This window comes from Microtus ochrogaster, chromosome 4 (genome assembly GCF_000317375.1).
Source record: "Microtus ochrogaster isolate Prairie Vole_2 chromosome 4, MicOch1.0, whole genome shotgun sequence".
NCBI lineage: Eukaryota > Metazoa > Chordata > Mammalia > Rodentia > Cricetidae > Microtus > Microtus ochrogaster.
In genome coordinates this window covers 29434133-29452760 of record NC_022011.1, presented here as the reverse complement: position 1 = coordinate 29452760, position 18628 = coordinate 29434133, and the positions used below count along the sequence as shown (strand labels likewise).

The window sequence follows — 18628 nt, the reverse complement described above, 5'->3', positions numbered from 1 at the left end:
TTTTTTTTTTTTTTTTTTGGTTCGTTGTCGTCAGTTTGGTTTGGTTCTTTTGAGACAGGGTTATTCTGTAGCTTTAGAGCCTGTCCTGGAACTAGCTCTGTAGACCAGGCTGGCCTTGAACTCACAGAAATCCACCTGTCTCTGCCTCCCAAGTGCTGGGATTAAAGGCATGTGCCACTACAGCCTGCCTTTTGCCATGTATTTTGACAGCTGTGTGAGCCAGTGTGACACAGGCCTCTGGCAGGGTAAAGAAGGGGCCATTTTCCACTCCCTTGCTGTTTTCCACTCTGTTCCTCCTTCATCCTGTGCCCTCTTTGGGCTTTTTTGCTCTTGTTCTTCGTTCTGTTCTGCTACTTTTCTGTTATTGGTTGGTTTTGTGTTCTCTGAAGGCTTCATTTAACAGAGTCATGGAATTCGGTTTTATCTCCTGCTTCTTTTACACTGTGAGGTTTCATGGTGGGTCTTGTGGTAACTTGGTGCTGTCTTACCTCTCAAGACTACTTTGAGTGTGCAGTATTTCACACCTGTGGTGGAGGCTACCTTTGTCCGGGCGGGGGGTGGGGGCGTATTCCTATGCCAACCACAGAGGCCCTGAGCCTCACAGTCCATTGTAGTAGTCTGCTTCAATAGGAATTTTTTTTTCTTTTTTAAATTAAGATGAAGATAGATGCTGGACTGAAGCACCTTACACCTTACACCTTACACCTTACACACACACACACACACACACACACACACACACACACACACGAGGGGGAAGGGAAAGAGAGAGGGAGGGAGAGGCAGGAAGTGGTGCCACATACTTATAATTCCAACATTTGGAAGGCTGAAGTAGGAAGACCACAAGTTCAAGGCCAGCTTGGACTACTACAGGACAAAACCTTGTCGTGAGTGAGTGAGTGAATGTAGATTCTTTCACATTTGCTCACATAGCAAAAATGTGATTTTTTTTTTTCTTAGAAGGCCCAGCTTAGTACTGCATCCTTTCAGCTTGTGTTGGCATACAGCTTTGCTTTCCCTGTGTCATCAGCGATATTGTTACTGAGTTCAGGACTTTTGGTTGATGGCTCTTTTTTTTTTCTTGCGGTACTTTGAAAATTGAAAAGTGGTGAGCCAGCTGGATGTTTTGTACCTCCCTGTTTTCTGTGTCATCCTCTGGCTAGGCTCAGGATCTTGTATTGATGGCTCTGCTGTGTCTGTGTGCTCTCCTAAGCTTGCCTGTTGGGTACTCTCTGGACATTTTGGAGCTGTGAATTTATGCCTTTTGCTAAATTTGGGGGCTTCATCAGCATACCCCAGTTGTTATGTCTATTTCCTGTGGGGGTGCAGTTGCATGCATTTACCTTCTGTTGGGACACCTTCATGAATTCATCTTCAGAGTCATTGAGATGACAGTATCTTGTTGCCTCTAGTCTGCTGCTAGGCCTTCCTGTGGGCTACTAGTTCAGAAATGTCATTTTCTTGTTCTGAAGTTTCACCATTTTTTTTTGTTGTTGTTGTTTATTTGTTTGAGACAGGGTTTTCCTGTCTAGCTTTTGTGTCTGTCCTGGAATTCACTCTGTAGACCAGGCTGGCCTCAAATTCACAGAGATCCACCTGCCTCTGCCTCCCGAGGGCTGGGATTAAAGGTGTGCACCACCACCACCCGACTTTGAAATTTCACTTTTAAAATTCCATTTTCTTGAGAGGTATGGTCGCATACATTTTTAATCTCAGCACCCAGGAGTCAGAGGCAGGTGGATCTCTGTGAGTGCTAGATCAGCTAGAATTAGTTAGATCCTGTCTCAAAAAAACAATCAACCAACCAAACCAAAATCACCCCCCAAACCATCTCTGTTTTTTTCTTGGTGCCCTTTTGTTTTTCAGCCTGTGCTTTCCTTTTATTGCTTAATAATACTTCCCTGCTCTTCCTACCTGAGGTTCTTGACCAGCTTAGTCATTTCTAAGAGGCTTTTGCTCTGCCAGGGGTGTATTTTTGTTTCTCTGGTTGCTTCTTGGATTTTGTGAGGAAGATATTGTAGGACCTGTGGATTGCTTCTGAAGAGTAAGGATGCTTGGGTTGGCTAGGCATCCCACACATTTCTCTTCTTAGCCCATGGTTAGTTTGATTTCCCTCAGCAATTTTAGTTGTTGTGTTTTCTTGAACCTATGAGTCACAGAGAAGCAATCGACCGTCTTTCAAATCCATGGTTTATTGTTCACACACAGGGAAAGAGAAACTCTTAAGTGACACCACCGTATCCAGGGGGAGAGTTGACACATGGACAGTGGGTAGAGGTGACACAAGCCAGTCACAAATCTATTTTGTTTTCTGAGACAGGTTTTCTCTGTTTAACTGTCCTGGAACTCACTTTGTATGACTGGCCACCCACCCATGGAGATTTGCCTGCTTCTGCCTCCTGAGTGCTGGGTTAAGTGTGTGTGCCACCACTGCCTGGTCCAGTTACAAGTCTGAATGACCAATGCACAGCAAGTCACCATGTTCATATCTACAGTGAGTGGATTCTGACTCTGCATAAGATGCTGTTTGAGAGTGACAGAGGTTAGCTAGTTACAGCCTCAGTTATGCTTATCCAGGTCAGCCAGGGTGCCAGAGACTTAGCAGTCACTGAGATCAGAGCCAAGCCAGAGGCAGGAGATCCTGGTGAGAGATGTGGTCACTGAAGGGGTCCTTTGTTGCTAGTGTGTGTTGGAGGTCAGCATCTGCTGAACTGCTGGGAGACTTGGTTTTTAGAGCCCTTCACAGCATTTTTGGTCTTCCAAATAAATTTCAAATTGATGGGGTCACCAGAGCTTGCTTCTTGTGGCAGGATGTTGAGCAGGAATGTTTCCATCTTCCTTTATTTTTGTGTTTTAGGCGTTCACTATACATGTAAAGTGTCTTGGAACCAGCTCCATACCTGTGTTTCTCAGAACTGTGCTGAAACATGGCACAGTTGATAGGTAGGGTATGGGCACCTCTCTTGGAAGTAGTGGGGTTCTCTTTGTGTAGTTGTACTGAAACTCTACCAATAGGCTACACCCTAGATCAGCTCATGGGTTCCTTCTCCCTTCTCTGGGCACAACGCACAGGGTGAGATACTTACCCCTTGTCTGTCTGGCGGTAGTTTTGCCAGTGTCTGTTGCCCTCAGTGTTGTTCAGCTTGTCGGTGTTTGTAAGTTTGAGCTGGTTACTGGATAAGCCTATTTTTTTTTTTTTTTTTGTGGTTTTTCGAGACAGGGTTTCTCTGTGGTTTTGGAGCCTGTCCTGGAACTAGCTCTTGTAGACCAGGCTGGTCTCGAACTCACAGAGATCCGCCTGCCTCTGCCTCCCAAGTGCTGGGATTGAAGGCGTGCGCCACCACCGCCCTACTAGCAGCTTTAGTCTTATGGTTGCTACATGCTGTTGGAGATGCCACCTGCTTCCTCTAGCTGCATGGACAATCAGTGTATGGCTCAGGGTCCCCAAGGGTATGAGTGCAAGCTATGGCTCTTGATTATAGGAGGATGATAAGGTTTAACACCCTGTTCCTCCTCTCTCTCTAGTACCTGGACTCACTGTGCAAACCTCCAATGGAATGGTGTGTAGTAAGGCAGAAGCTGTAAGTGGTTAGGCAGTAGCCAGTCCCAGTTAGCAATGATAGTCCCTTGGACCTGCCTCATACCATATCAGAAAGGGCATGGTGATGAGAAGCAGATTATTACTTTCAGGGACATCTTCTGTGTACCATTTCAGCCCTCAGTTACATCTGTGGAGACATGTTTCAGCATCATAAACTAATACCTGGTCACCAGGAAGAGCCTGTTTACACAGTTCCCAGCCTCCTTTTGGTATCTAGCAGGGTTCTTCCAGCAGACGGGGCTCTTTTGCTGACTGTGTTGAGTAGCTTCCTGTGCAGGATGTGGGAATAGCTTGTGGTGTGGTGTCTAGGCCCTCAGAGCTGTGTCCTAGCCGACTTCACTGGATGTGGAAGAAGCCCATTCTCCCACCACCTTGAGGATTCCTCCCTGTGCCTCTGCCACAGTCGAGCAGTCTCTTCCCTTCTCTCCATTTTCTCTGTCTGGTAGGAAACATTAAAAGGAATTTTTTTGTGTGTGGAAAGTGGTTTTGGTTAGCATTGGCTTTCATTTGCCTAAGTCAGCAAATAGCTTTCACTATTAAACTATTTTCTTGTTCTGGTTTAGAGACACAAAATGACTATTTTAGTTAAAGTGCTTACAAATCAGTTTTCTTTCTTTTTTTTTACATTGACTTGAAAGCATGTAGCAGATGTTACTCTTTCCTGCTTAGGCATTGCTGGTAGTTGGCTAGACTGTGTTTGGGTAGTAGTGCCAGCTTCTGTTGCCTTGGCTCGATGCATACCCTTAAGCCCAAAGGCCCATCCCTAGGTTTGGTAGTTCTTCCTGCCAGTTAGGTCCCGGCATGGTGGTTTCCTGACCACTGTCTCATCCTCTCCACTTGATTATCCTGAAGTTGTCATCTTCTCAGTGAGAAACAGGGCATCTGGGGTCTTGGTCAGGTGTCTCTACCCATCCCACAGTCCTGGGGTAGTACCCTGGGACCTAGTTTGTGGAATGGGTATATGGAGGCTGTAGAAGGCAAGCACAGCTGTGTGTACCTTTCTGAGCTGCTTGTACCTCGTAGGAAGGCATCAAGATTTAGACTGGATCTTTAGCTTCTTTTTCTAAAAGTCGTGTCTGTTCTTTGTATAAAAGCTGAAAAACAAAAAATTAGAAAATAAAGCCAGACGTGTGTGCCTATAACCTCACTACTCAAGAGACTGAGGCTAAAGGATCACTGTGAGTTTGAGGCCATTGTGGGCTATAAAGTAAGACCGTCTCAAAACTTATCTTGTCTCTAACTGCTTCACTCTGTGGTATCTGTTGTGATACCACTGCTGCTGAAGGGCCTGACTGGCTCCACCCCGTGGCTGCCAGTGCTTATGCCCAGGACTGGTCCAGGATGCTGCTGGAGCAGCTGAGGGGCTCACTTTCTGCTTCCTGGTTGCCTCCTACCTGTGGGCCAGGTCCTGTCACATCTGAGGACTCTTAAGAAGCAGTAGAGAAGGGATATAAGTGCTGTGAACTCTTTGGTTTTTCTTTTCCTGTCTTTCCTGTGACTGTCTGCTTGTATACACATTTTCCTCTTTTCACATACCTGTGAGCATTTCCCCATACATTTTGTTTCCTCTGATTCTGTTTAAAGGACTTCTGGTCTGTTGGGTGGTGGTGGCACCCGCCTTTAATCCCAGCACTCAGGAGGCAGGTGGATCTCTGTGAGTTTGAGGTCTACAAGAACTAGTTCCAGGACAGTTTCCAAAGCTACAGAGAAACCCTGTCTCGAAACAACAAAAACAAAAAAAGGACTCCTGATCTGTAGTCAGACAGCTGTGGCTTTGTATCACCTGTGAATTTGATGCATGTTGATGTCATTGATTTTCATCCTGTGAAGGTGAATTGTGTCTTCCTACATACAAGTCCTTGGCTATATTGCTGGTTGGTGATAGTTTAGGAATCTGCTGACTTCTAGGTAGCGTCAGAAGATCAGAAGGCGCAGAAGTGTCAGTTAGCTGTGTACTGCCTACTGGCTGTCCAGCAGTGGCACCAGTCAGTACTTGCCAGCTAAGACTGAGACTGTTACCTGTCTTGTTGTGATGACTTTGTTTAACTGAAATTTGGGTAATGAAATGACTTCTCAAGCTGTCATTTCTAATTATAGATGGAATGATGGCCTATCGTGATGGACATATAAGAAGGATCTGTTTGAAGGAAGAGAGACCCCCTGTATTCTAATACAGGGAGGTGGATGTTAAGGTAGCTATCTTCTCAAGTCATCATTGCTAGTCTTACATGGAGTGATGACCTGTTTGATGGACATATAAGAAGGGTCTGTTTGAAGGAAGAGAGACCTCCTGTATTCTAACACAGGGATGTGGATGTTAGGGTGGATGTTTGGAGTCCTGCCCAGTACCCAGGGGAAGTCCAGGAAGGCAGAGAGTCTCTGAGGATCCATGGCTTATGACCCTCCTATGTGGTCATGTGTTTTTAATTGTGCTGTCTGTGGCAGTACTTTAGTCCATTGAGGTGACCTAGCAGCCCCACTATGTGTACCACAGCAGTCGTAGTAACAGTGTCTAGTATCTGTCTTCCAGCTTGGTAAGCTTCATACATACATTTTAATTACCATTAAAGCCCTGTGAGCGGCCAGGCGGTGGTGGCGCACGCCTTTAATCCCAGCACTCGGGAGGCCGAGGCAGTTGATCTCTGTGAGTTCGAGACCAGCCTGGTCTACAGGACTGGCTCCAGGACAGGCTCCAAAACGAAAAAAGAAAAAAAAAAAAGCCCTGTGAGCTACTTACTATTATTTCCAGGTTGCAGTGAAAGAGGCTGAGACAGAATTTAGAAATGAAATCTCCTGACCAGTCTCATCAGTGAGCAAAAGGTCTTCACACTGTGCCCATGTTATCTGCTCATACTCTTGTTCCCCTTCTTTTCTTCCTTCCCTCCCTCTCATCATGTAGCTCAGGATGACCTGGAACTTGTGATTCTTCTGTCTCTGCTTCCATGAGTTCTGGGACTGTAGGTGTTTGCCACCATGTCCACTGCTCTCCTTGATGTCATTGCTGCTGTGCTTCACTCTTTTCTTTCTAACTGGGCATGTGGCCCTAGACAAAGTGTTGGGAGTTGTGCTCCAATTTTATTTGTGATGTGGGGATAACTTGGTGTCTTGTGTGGGCTGATGTGTGTACCTACTCCGGCAGCTCACTTCCATTTCCTGTTGGAACAGTGGCACTGGGCTATGAGAGGTCCATGCTTCCTCTGCTTGGCTTGTCTGATGCAATTTGTATTGCGGGCGGGGGGGCTCTACTTCCAGAAATATGACTGCATGTGAGCATGTCCTCTTTGAAAATGGAATTGATGTTTAAAAATTAAATTTCTAAAGATTGTTTCCCTGATCTATGAATATTAAAGTGAATTTATTCATAGTTTTAAAGAAGCCTGCTGTGGCTAATGCTCTTGTACAGTGTAAAGATTTGTCACTTGTATTGGTTTAATAAAACACTGATTAATCAGTAGCCAGGCAGGAAGTATAGTTGGGACAATCAGACTAAGAGAATTCTGGGAAGAGGAAAGATAGAGACGCAGTCGCAAGCCAGATACAGCAGAAGTAAGTTGAGAATGCCTTACTGAGAAAAGGTACGAAGCCATGTGCCTAAACATAGACAAGAATTATGGGTTAATTTAAGTTGTAAGAGGTAGTTAGTAACAAGCCTGAGCAATATGCCAAACAGGTTACAATTAATTTTAAGCCTCTGTGTGTTTCTTTTGGACTGAACGACTGTGGGACCAGGCAGGAAAGAAACTTCCATCTACAGAAGCCTACAAATGTGAGCTTTTTCATAGGATATTACTGTCTAAAGAAAACCTTTTTAAAAATTGTCTATGTTTGAGGAACAGTTTTTAGCTGTCATGATAGGACCGACATCAGCCATCAAGCCACAATACCCCCATGACTTACTTCCCTGGAAGTAAGATATAAGTCCATCTGGTCTGATTATCCACATGACACTGGAATTCTAATGCTAATGGACCTTCTTGTAGGAGTTACCTAGCCTTTGATCTGACTCAGGAATACTCCTTTATTTTGAAATGTCGTGGTAGTCAGGAATGTCGAATCTTGAGGTTCACCATGGGCCCAAGTTAGAATACACATGTACCATGATTTGGAAGTGCTTGTTTTATTTTGTTTTACTTGACCCTGGGGAATCCAGTCTAGGGCCTTGCATATTCTAGGTGAGATTCTTGAGTGAGCTGAGGACAGTCTTCCCCCTTTTTTACTTTTTGAGACAGGCCATCACTAATTACTCAGGCTGACCTTGAATTTGGTCTCTAGCTTGGACTAGCCCTGAACCTTCCATTCTCTTGTTATAGTCTCCTGGTTATCTGAGATTACATGCCTATGCCACCAGGCTGGATGTACAGGTCTTTACTTAGGTCTGGATGTACCAGTTCATCTCTACGTGCCTAGCAGATACACCTCAAGAGCCAGCAGTATGCTGCTTGGGGCCAGTGGCCTAAACTCCACTCCAGCAAGGTACTTCTGAGCAGGCAGCAGCACTAGAGCTCAGGTGATCTCTCCTGGGACTCTAGGAGAGAGGAGTATGTCTTGGGTTCCGGCAGGTCCTGAACATCAGATCTGCCTGCAGTCATTGCTTGTTGGTGCCAGAGCAGAGCTGCTGAGACCCTAGTGATGACAGCTAGGCAAGATGGGAGTACAGAGAATCACCTGGAAATTAGTGCCACTGGGGCCTTTGGAACTTGGTGCTGTAACTGAATGTCTTACAGATATCAAGTGCTTCTAAATGGAAGGCGTTGTTGTATGTTGCAGAGGATCCTTCCATGAATAGACCAGCCCAAAAGGAAAAGAAGAAACAAACAAACAAAATGCAAAACAAAACCATGCCTTGCTGAATGCTGGCAATGCAGCTGTATAGAAGTGAGAGATACTAAGGGAGCCATATGGATAAGGAGAACAGAGCCCAAGGTCTTACAGAAGGGACTTTGTGTCCACTGGGCCAGGGTGAGAAGTAGGGTCAGGTAAATGAGATGGTGGTGCCCACCTGAGTCCCTGTGGCCTGTGCCACAGGCCCTGATGGCCTTGGAAATGTTGACCATGATGTTGAAAGAAAAGTTGAAAGGGAAAACCTATGAACTTCCCTTGGAAATAAAGTAAGGTACTCTGCTCAGAGAGAATTTGAACTCATAGGAAGACCTGGGCAACAGAGTGCCTTGGCTTAGCCTATAGGCTTTGCACAGGATGGGAGGGCAACATGTGAACATCAGGTCCACTGGGGCTATGCTGAAAGTGAGTCAGAGTATCTGTGTTGAACTGTGGGTCACGTGGACAAATTAACCTAACCAAAAATAACTTAAAACAGCATTTATGGGAATTGCAGTTGAAGGCAGCATTCATTGTAAACAGAAGAGCAAGAGGCGAGAGGAGGAAGACCAGACAGACAAACAGGCAGACCATTTTACCTTGGGGTCATCACTTCTTAAAGCATTTTTTTCCCTACATGTGTTTTCATCACACAGCTAGCTCACAGCTTTGCCCTGTCCTAGACCTGGCCACTGGCCTGGGGACAGCAGCTCTCAGGTCAGGGCTGAGTCTACATGGACATAGGAAGTGCTTCCTGTTGTTGTCATTACTGAAGTCAGCAAGTGGGCAAGCCTTATTTCCTGGGTCTCAGCACCTAGCCCCACATAAGAATAAACCCCTGCAGGACTCTGGCCTGCATGTGTAGGGGTACCCTAATGAGGCAGCGCACCCCCTCACTGCCTTCATATGTACGCTGGGGGTGGAAATCTGGGTTTTGCTAGTGGGCTTTCTGGGGATGGGGGATGCTGTTTTCCTGTGACTAGTCAGAACAACTCTGGCCCCTTCTTGGAATCAGGATGTAGAGTCAGGAGCTGTGTGAGTCAAGCAACCAGGATAGGTTGCTGGTGGCTGGTGGCCATATACTGAGAAGTTATATATGTGCTACTCACAAAGTTGTGTGAGAATCTTGTCTCCCAATAAGGGTGTGTCTTGTTCTTAATGTTCAGCTATTAAAGGATGAAAACTGGTAAATTGAAGGCAGCTTGCTGTGCAGTCCAGTTTGGTTTGACTTCCAAGTGCAGGAATTTTAGATATATGTGAAATTCCAGGTTTATAATTTAACATTTTTTGTGTCTTTTATGATCATATTTTATTACTAATATTTGTATATGCATGATAGGGTACATGTCTCCATGTCACTGTATGCATGGAAGTCAGAAGACAACCCTGTGGAGTCAGTTTTCCTACCTTTTTACTTTGTTTTCAGGCATTGAACTGAGGCTTGAAAGTCAAATGTTTTCATCCACTGAGCCATTTTACCCTACCCTCTTCATTGACCTTCCTTCCTGAGACAGAATTTCATGCAGCCCAGGTTAACATCGAACTTGCTGTACAGCCAAGGGAAACCCCGAACTTTTGATCCTTCTGCCTCTACCTTCTGGATGCTAGGATTACAGGTGTGAAATATCGTGCCTGGGGATCCAATTTAGGGATTTATGAATGCTAGGCAGGTACTCTGCCAGCACCTCCAGACCCAAATTTAACTTTCTTGATAACTTCTTGGTAATGTCTTTTTAAATTAAACGAATGACCAGGATCTTTTCCTTGAGTTCTGTTGACTTTCATAGAGACTGGCTGGTGGCACACTGCTTATAGGCATCTGTTGTGCTCTGCTGGATACTGGGATGCAGAGTAAGCCTTTTGTTGTCGAGTCGGGGTCTCCTTTATAGCCCTGGTTGGCCTGGAAATCACAATGTAGGTCAGGCTGGCCTGTAACTCAAAGAGATCCATAATCCTCTGCTTCCCAAGTACTGAGATTAAAGGCATACATCATCATGCCAGGTCAGAATAAGCTTTCTTGACTCCAGTTTGGCCAGGCTTCTACTGAGTGACTCTGACAAACTGGGTAGTAGTCTGTTGTTGGAGGAGGCCACTTGGAAAAAATCACTCAGAAACCATATTATTTGTTATACTGTTTGGCCAATAACTTAAGCATATTTCTAGCTTGCTCTTATATCCCAGACTAATCCATCTCCATTAATTTGTGTATTGCCACGTGGCTGTGGCTAAACAGCAAGTTTCCGGCACATCTGTCTCCAGCTGTGGCTACATGGCTTCTCCTTGACTCCGCCTTCTTTCTCCCAGCATTCAGTTTAATTTTCCTACCTAGCTCTATTCTGCCAAGCCACTGGTCAAAACAGCTTTATTCATTAACCAGTAAAAACAAAACATAGAAGGACTTCCCACACCAGTCTGTGCCTTCATTAAACTGCCTCTGTCTACTTCAGAGCCTCAGGGCCTGGCCTCTGAACAGCCAGTGCCACCTGCCATCACCAGGCAGGTAACAATGACAAGCCATGGGCACATGGCTAGAATATTAGGAGCAGGCATGTCCCAATGCTCACTGCTTAAGTTACAGGCTGAACCAAGAGTAGCTGCTAGTTCTTCAACTTCCTGCTCCCATGGTACACACAGTAGGCTATTAAGTCATGGAACCCACAAGTCTTTTCCCAAGTTTTAAAATCTTGGATCTTGGGGCTGGAGAGATGGCTCAGAGGTTAGGAGCATTGCCTGCTCTTCCAAAGGTTCTGAGTTCAATTCCCAGCAACCACATGGTGGCTCACAACCATCTGTAATGGGGTCTGGTGCCCTCTTCTGGCCTGCAGGCATACATACAGACAGAATATTGTATACATAATAAATAAATAAATATATTTTTAAAAAATCTTGGATCTTTTTCTAATATTTGAAATCTTAAGGTAAGACTGAAGTGAAAACATTGCTATTTTTTATTTTATATCTAGTCTATTTGTGCTATAAATTTTACCAATACTGATAAAGGGGGGGAGGAATGGAGGATACTGCAGTCCACCCCCTTCCCAGTGGCCAGTCAACTGCCCAGAGCTTGTGGGCATAGTTCTGTATGTGTACACAATAAGAACCTTCACCTTACACCCAGCAATGGCAGAGGCTGTCAGTCTAGCTTGGGTGTCCCATATATCAGCAAATAAAGTTTTTTTGTTTTTGTTTTTGTTTTCTTTTTTCTTTTTTTTTTTTTTTTTGACACAGGGTTTCTCTGTGTAACAGTACTGGCTGGCCTATAACTTGCTTTTGTAGACCAGGCTGCCCTTGAACTTACTGAGATCTGTCTGCCTCTGCCCCCCAAATGCTGGGATTAAAGACGTGCACCACCACTGCCTGGTGATAATAGAGTTTTCAGTGTCTGGTCTCTTCCTGTGTAAAAACTGAATGTGGTGAACCCTTTTCCTGGGGAGCTGCAACACGTGTCTTCTCACCCTAGATGTGGACCCCAGGGCAGACCAAAGTATGGATTTGGTTAAATTTGGTGAGCCAGTGAGTTTTACTGGGGTTACTTACAGGAGCAGAAGTGACTCAGAAGACAATTGTATCACCAAGGCCCACCCCAGTATGGGTGACAACCCAGATCTGGGAACCTGGAGCAGACTGCACTGCATGCCTGCAGGCAGCTCAGCAGGTTAAGAGAGTGCCCATTCCAGATGACTCCAGATGCCTGCTCTTGCAAGCAGCTCTGGTTGGTTTTTGCTTTTTCCAGGCAGCTGTCTTGGTCTCAGAGTCTTCTTGGCAGCTGTTCTCCTCTGAGAGTTAACTTCACAGCTCAGCTTCACTTTCATCATCTTGGCAGCTTAGCCACAGCTGTGCTGCTCACTACCTTCCATCTGAATGGACTCTCAGCTTTCCTGTTCATTCTGGTAGGGAAGGGCCTAGTGAGTCTTGTCAGTTTCAGGAACTTCCGGAAGCTATTTTGAGTTGTTTACCTTCCTGCTCCAGAAGCTTCCTTGCAGGATGGAATGTTTCAATCTTGGAGAAAGGTATTACACAACACTCTCTAGAAGTGGAATTGCTATAGGATTCTCTTATATGTTTTTCAAATTGTACCTGGCCAGATGTGCTGTGTTCTTTTTCTGTGGCTCCCAGAGCTCTGTGGAATTTGTTATAAGGAAAGCATTTAATTTAAAGATGTAAAAACAGGCTTTTGGCACATGCTACAGTGGCTAAGACTGCTGTTCTGTCTGATGACCTAACCTAGACAAAAGCCCAGGACTGTTTATGGGTTTGGGAGAAGCAGTGGTTGGTGGTGTTTCATCTTTCTCTGGAAGAGCATTGTGTTATGGTAGAAAAACTCAAAGCTACATTTGTGTGTATAACTTTCAACAAGAGACAGTTGTGCAGAAAAAAGTAAGAGGATAATATTTTGTCTTCTCAGATGGCGCCCAGAACTGAGACCCCTGTCAGCAGCATCAGCAACAGTCTGGAGAATGCATTGCATACATCAGCACATTCCACGGAGGAATCCTTGCCCAAGAGGCCTTTGGGAAAACATGGCAAAGGTGGGTGAGTTATGCTAGATATTAGTGAGAAGTCCCAGGTGCAGGGAGACGGCATCCACAGTACAGAGCTGTGGACTACTAGGACATAGTGTCATTAGTGAGAGAAAGAGTCAGCTCAGGACCCCCAAGACCAAGTCTTTTTTAGCACAAGGGAGATTTATTTGCCCTAGTGGGACAGAGGACAGGAAACAAGAGACAAAGATGGGAGATAGAGGATGAGAGAGAAGGGAGAGGGACAGGGGTATTTATTTGTCCTGGAAGGACAAAGGACTGCCTCGCTAGAGAGGAGACAGACATGGCATACAGGAAAATGGTGGTTTTGTAAAGGTACAAGGGGGAATCCCATGTTAGGATGAGGTATTTGATTGCCCATGTTAATTAAGTGAGCCAAAGGGAGTTTTTGATTGCTGGACCTCAATATCTTGATAGTTGGACCTTGGTAGTCAGCCTCAGGAGGAGGAAGTGACCAAATAAGGGGTTAGACCTTGGTGGCTAGCTTTAGGGATGCAGGCTAAGGGTTTTTAGCAAGGCAGAGGGAATCGGGAAGAAAGGTAAGGCCTGCCAGAGCCATGTTTTCCACATTTGAGCTGGCCACAGTCCCTTCAATCAGACATGCTCAGAGGGGGTTGTTTTCTTTCTAGTTCTCCCAAGGAACTCAAGACCACATTTCAACGATGTAAACTTTAAATACTGGTGTATTTAAAAAAAGGAAAAAAAAAGGTTTAAATACCCTCTGCTCCTCACACCAGAACCAAATCTAGAATCTAAAGCTGCTGGGCCATAGAACACTTCTTTCCCGACTCAGTGGTCTCCTGAGACTCACCCCATGCTGATGGTGACAGGTACTCCTATCTTCACTCACTCAGTGCCACCAGCCTCAGTGAAGTTTCACATTCCTCGTTCCACTGAACAAGTGCGATTTTTAAAAGTGTATTTGCTGAGTGTAGATCTGCAGCTGATGAAACCTCTCACCACAGGCCCTGGGCCTCCTCACTTTCTGCCAGATTGATTCTGAAAGCATCTGGGCAGGCACAGAGCGATTATTTTAAATTAGATGAAGTTATTTGTGGGACCAAGTCTTAGCTGAGTTAGGCAGGGACATCTGTCCTGACTGGTCATGTCCCTTGAGGCTCCTGGGAGTCTCTCCATCCCTACTCATGATTTGCTCTGCTTTGCTACTTGTAGCTGTTTTGCCTTTTGTAAGTTGAGCTGGTCCTTCTGCGCTTCTCTGTCTCTTGTATCTCAAGCATCAGCTTTTTATCTCACAGGTGCATTCCATGCTGTTGCTTTAAAGGCCTGAGCTCACTCTATGTAGAGTGCTGTCTGCTCTGATAGGTTGCAGCTCAGGGTGTGTCTGCTTCTTTGCCACTGTGCCACATCTGTGTCTTAAGACCATGGCACAGGGGAGAGCAGTGGGTGACAGCAATGCTGGAAAGCCTGTTCTCCCACCTTGCATTAGCTGCAAGGTCACAGTTCGCATGATGCAGGCTGTTCCCAGGAGACTATGTCCCTCTGTTGACTCTCCCACCAGGTTTTTCTAGCCGTATGACCCCAGAATGGAGTTGGCACCTAGAGTGCAGGGCTGCCTGCTGGAGAGTCAGCTGAGTGCTGGGCCTCTTGTGAGGGCGGATTGTTTTCTGTAGCACTCTCTAGACCAAGTAGGGTATCCACCCTGTGCCACAGTGCTTTTTCTTGAGACATGACCAAGATCCTGGGTTGTGGAATATAATTTCCTTTTCTTTTTTTCTTTTCTTTCTTTCTTTCCTTCCTTCCTTCCATTCTTTCTTTTTTAAAGATTTAATTTTATGTTTATGGGTATTTTGTCTGCATGTATGTCTGTGCCATTTCTGTATAGTGTCTGTGTAGGTCAGAAGAGGACATTGGTTCCCTGGGACAGGAGTTATAGACAGTTGTGAGCATGGATTCTAGGAACTGAATCCAGGTTTTCTGGAAGATCAGCCAGTGCCCTAACTACTGAGAAACCTCTTCAGCCTCTGGGTATAAATTAACAACAAGGCTGTTGTCTGCTGCTCTCTGATTGTATACTTTAGTGCTGAGGGGGATAAAGGTTCAGCAGCTGTAGCAATGGCTGTGGTGGAGAGATTGTCCTGTAAGACCATGCTGCCCACTTTTAGCCAGGCCAGCATCCCACCACTCATCAATAACCCAACACCAGGAGTTTCTTCTGTCCAGCATAGGCAGGTAAACTAGCTGAGTTTTTGGTGCCTTTCTCATGATCCCTTCTTTTTTTTTTTTTTTTTTCTTTTGGTTTTTCGAGACAGGGTTTCTCTGTGGTTTTGGAGCCCTTCTCCTGTGCTTGGCATTGGTCTGCGGTTACTGTAGTCTGAAGTTTTACCTAGTTTTCTCTTAGAAGTCTTTTTTTTTTTTTTTTGAGACAGCGTTTCTCTGTAGTTTTGGAGCCTATCCTGGAACTAGCTCTTGTAGACCAGGCTAGCCTCGAACTCACAGAGATCTGCCCGCCTCTGCCTCCCGAGTGCTAGGATTAAAGGCTTATGCCACCACGGCCCACCTCAGAAGTCTTATAGTAATATGATAGAGCTTGCAGAATAATCAGGCTTTGGGCAGCATTCCTAAAACATCTGGTGTTCCCACTCTCTCACAGTGCTCTCAGTGATCCTGAGAGCATGGAATCAAAACCCATATTCCCAGGAGTAATACATCCCATTTTCCAGAAGAGATTTAAGTCTCAAGTGAGCTCCTGAGACACAAACCTGTGCTGTGGGGATGAAGAGAGTGGGAAGGAGAATGAAGGTGTTACTGCCAGAGAGCACTCACTCTTGGTGCTGTTTCTTACCTTTATATGTTAGGAGCAGAGGTCTTGGTTTGATACGGAAGTCCACAGGCCTGGTGATTGGTTGTTTCCCTTCTTCCCTGCCATGGTTGGGGACCATTGTACGAAAGATAACTCATCTCAGGTCCCAATCTTTGTGCCAGTTGTTACTGGTGCCAAAGGAGGTGTAAGAGGAGACATCCCCAGAGATGCTCAGTGTAGGAGGTTCTGTGCCTTAACAACTAGAACTAGAGTCTGTCTCTGGCAAGACAGGGAAGGGGCTGCTTCTGTCACCTTGATTAAACAGCAGACCTTAAGTAATCTCTGAACTCAGGTTCTTTTTATTCTTAAAAATGTTGTACTTGAAGGAGTTTATGTTTAAGTATATACTGTCTGTAGCAACTTTACACCATCAGACAAAGTGGAATATTTCAGCCAGAGCACTGTACTGAAGCTATGGTTCTGTACTGAGGCTATGGCTTTGTTATGTACTGTTATTATGATGAAAAGCAGCTTAAGGACTGAACCTTGAGCCAGGGCACTGATGGCGCAGCCTTTAGTCCAGCACTCAGGAGGCAGAGGCAGGCAGATCTCTGTGAGTTCAAGGCTAGCCTGGTCTACGAGAGTTTCAGAGCATCCAGGGCTACACAAAGAGACCCTGTCTCAGGAAAAACAAACAAAGACTGAACCTCAAAAGTCTTAGGCTTTTTTTTCTTTTTCTTTGTTTGTTTTTCGAGACAGGGTTTCTCTGTTGCTTTGGACCCTGTCCTGGAACTATCTACATAGACCAGACTGACCTGGCCCTGAACTCTCAGAGATGGATCTGCCTCTGCCTTCCAGTGCTGGGATTAAAGGTGTGTGCCACCACCACCTGGCAATATTTTGTTTTCTGAGACAAGGTTTCTCTGTGTAGCCCTCGTTGACCTGGAACTCTTGTTTTAGAGCAGGCTGGCCTCAAATTCACAGAGATTCACCTGCCTCTGCCTCCTGGGATTAAAGTACTGGGATTAAAGGCGAGTTGTATCACACCCACCTTATTGTTGGACTTTAATAAAGAAACTCAAAATACGAGCATGAGTTTTAACAAGATAGGAACTGGAGATAAAAAGCTAACTTCTGAAACCACAGCTGTGTGTTGCCTCTCCTGAGGTGCATTGGGATCACAGTTGGCAGGGATAAAAAGCCTTTGGCCACGGAACATCCTGGTTCTGCGTTTGATTCTCACTGTGAGTTAGCAGAGGTCAGAGCTTTGCAATGAGTGGCTACCCCCAGATCACACAGTGTTATTTTACTGTACTTATTACTTTACTTTTTGTTTTTTAATTTATTATTGTCATTATTATTTTGCAGTGCTGGGAATCAACCCTCGGTCCTTGCACATGTGTACTAGGTCAGTGCTTTCCCCGTTTCTAAGCAGGCTGCTCACAGCCTTCCTCAGCAGTTCTCCTTTGAACCAAGGCACATGCAAACTAGCCAAACGCGCCGGGCGGTGGTGGCGCACGCCTTTAATCCCAGCACTCGGGAAGCAGAGGCAGGTGGATCTCTGTGAGTTAGAGACCAGCCTGGTCTACAAGAGCTAGTTCCAGGACAGGCTCCAAAACCACAGAGAAACCCTGTCTCGAAAAACCACAAAAAAACAAAACAAAACAAAAAAAAACTAGCCAAATGACTGCTTCCTCGGTTTCCCTAAAGAAAATGGGGCTGGGGATTTGGGATTGAGGGACATTCCTCTTACAGTTTCTATAGTCAGTGGGTGAGTTGGAGGAAGTATGGTGTATACCTTTCACTTTCAGACTCTACTTTGAGCTAATATCTCACCACTTTAGATAAATATAAGAATCTGGGCTAGAGAGGTGGTTCAGGAGCCTAGAACACAGGCTACTCTTTAAGAGGACCCAGGTTTGATTCCAAATGATGACTCAAAACAATAGTAACTCCAATCCCAGGGAATCCATTGCTCTTTCCTGACCTCTGTGGGCATCAGACATACATGTGGTACACATACATACATGTAGGCAAAACATACATGCACATAAAGTGAAGAAAATTAAAAGACCAAAACTCTAAGAACCTTGCAACTATGTGTGTATATACTGACTCTTCAGAGTCAGTACTGAACGTCCAGATGTGTCTTGGTAACAGGGTTTAACACCTCTGCACGTGGCAGGTGCTGTGCATGAGGGTGGTTACAGTGCTGGCATGGTTCCCCACGTGCCGTGTAGAGGTGCCACATGTATCGTAGCTTAGCTGTTGTATACCTTGTGCCCAATGATAAGTCCTTATGGGTTTTGCATATATTTTGAGAAGGGGAAAGAAGGATAGTCTTTGAATGCTCTGTGTGTTTACCCCCTGGCTGCCCTTTTTCTCCCAGTTGATTTTGTACAGCTCTGCGGATATGGACTCTGCCCATTGTCATTAGCCTGAAGATATGGTTCCTGTGACTTCATTCTTGCTGACCATGGAATACTTGACTGAGCTGGTTTTGCTCTTTAGCTTTGCCAGAGGCGTTTTGTCTGCTGGCCTCCTTTAATGAGAGTCTTCTTGCAGTGTGCAATTGGCTGTCTGTATGCCAGTGCCATTTTTTTCTGGTTGTTTTTACAGTTTTCTTTGGTCCCTACATGAGGTTTTTCTTATAATTCTTTTACTTCTTATACAAAGTCTGGAGGATTTCCAGCTGTTACGGACTCACTCCTCCTCCTCCTCTTCCTTTTCAAGCTGCCACTCCAGGGGCTGTGTGTGCTGTGCCCTCACCATGTCAGAGCCTATAAACTGTCCTCCTCTTTAGACAGGACCCTTTCTTCTTCTTCTTCTTCTTCTTCTTCTTCTTCTTCTTCTTCTTCTTCTTCTTCTTCTTCTTCTTCTTCTTCTTCTTCTTCTTCTTCTTCCTCC

General features: G+C 45.3%; 1 protein-coding gene across 1 annotated transcript in view; it reads left to right on the top strand.

Moving 5' to 3' along the window:
- Positions 1–18628, top strand: part of Zcchc14 (zinc finger CCHC-type containing 14) — a 56565-nt gene that overhangs the window by 10759 nt on the left and 27178 nt on the right. The window contains exon 2 of the mRNA XM_005345781.3: positions 12825–12948. Within this exon, the coding sequence (XP_005345838.1) occupies positions 12825–12948 (124 nt within the window). The remainder of the gene's footprint in view (positions 1–12824; positions 12949–18628) is intronic.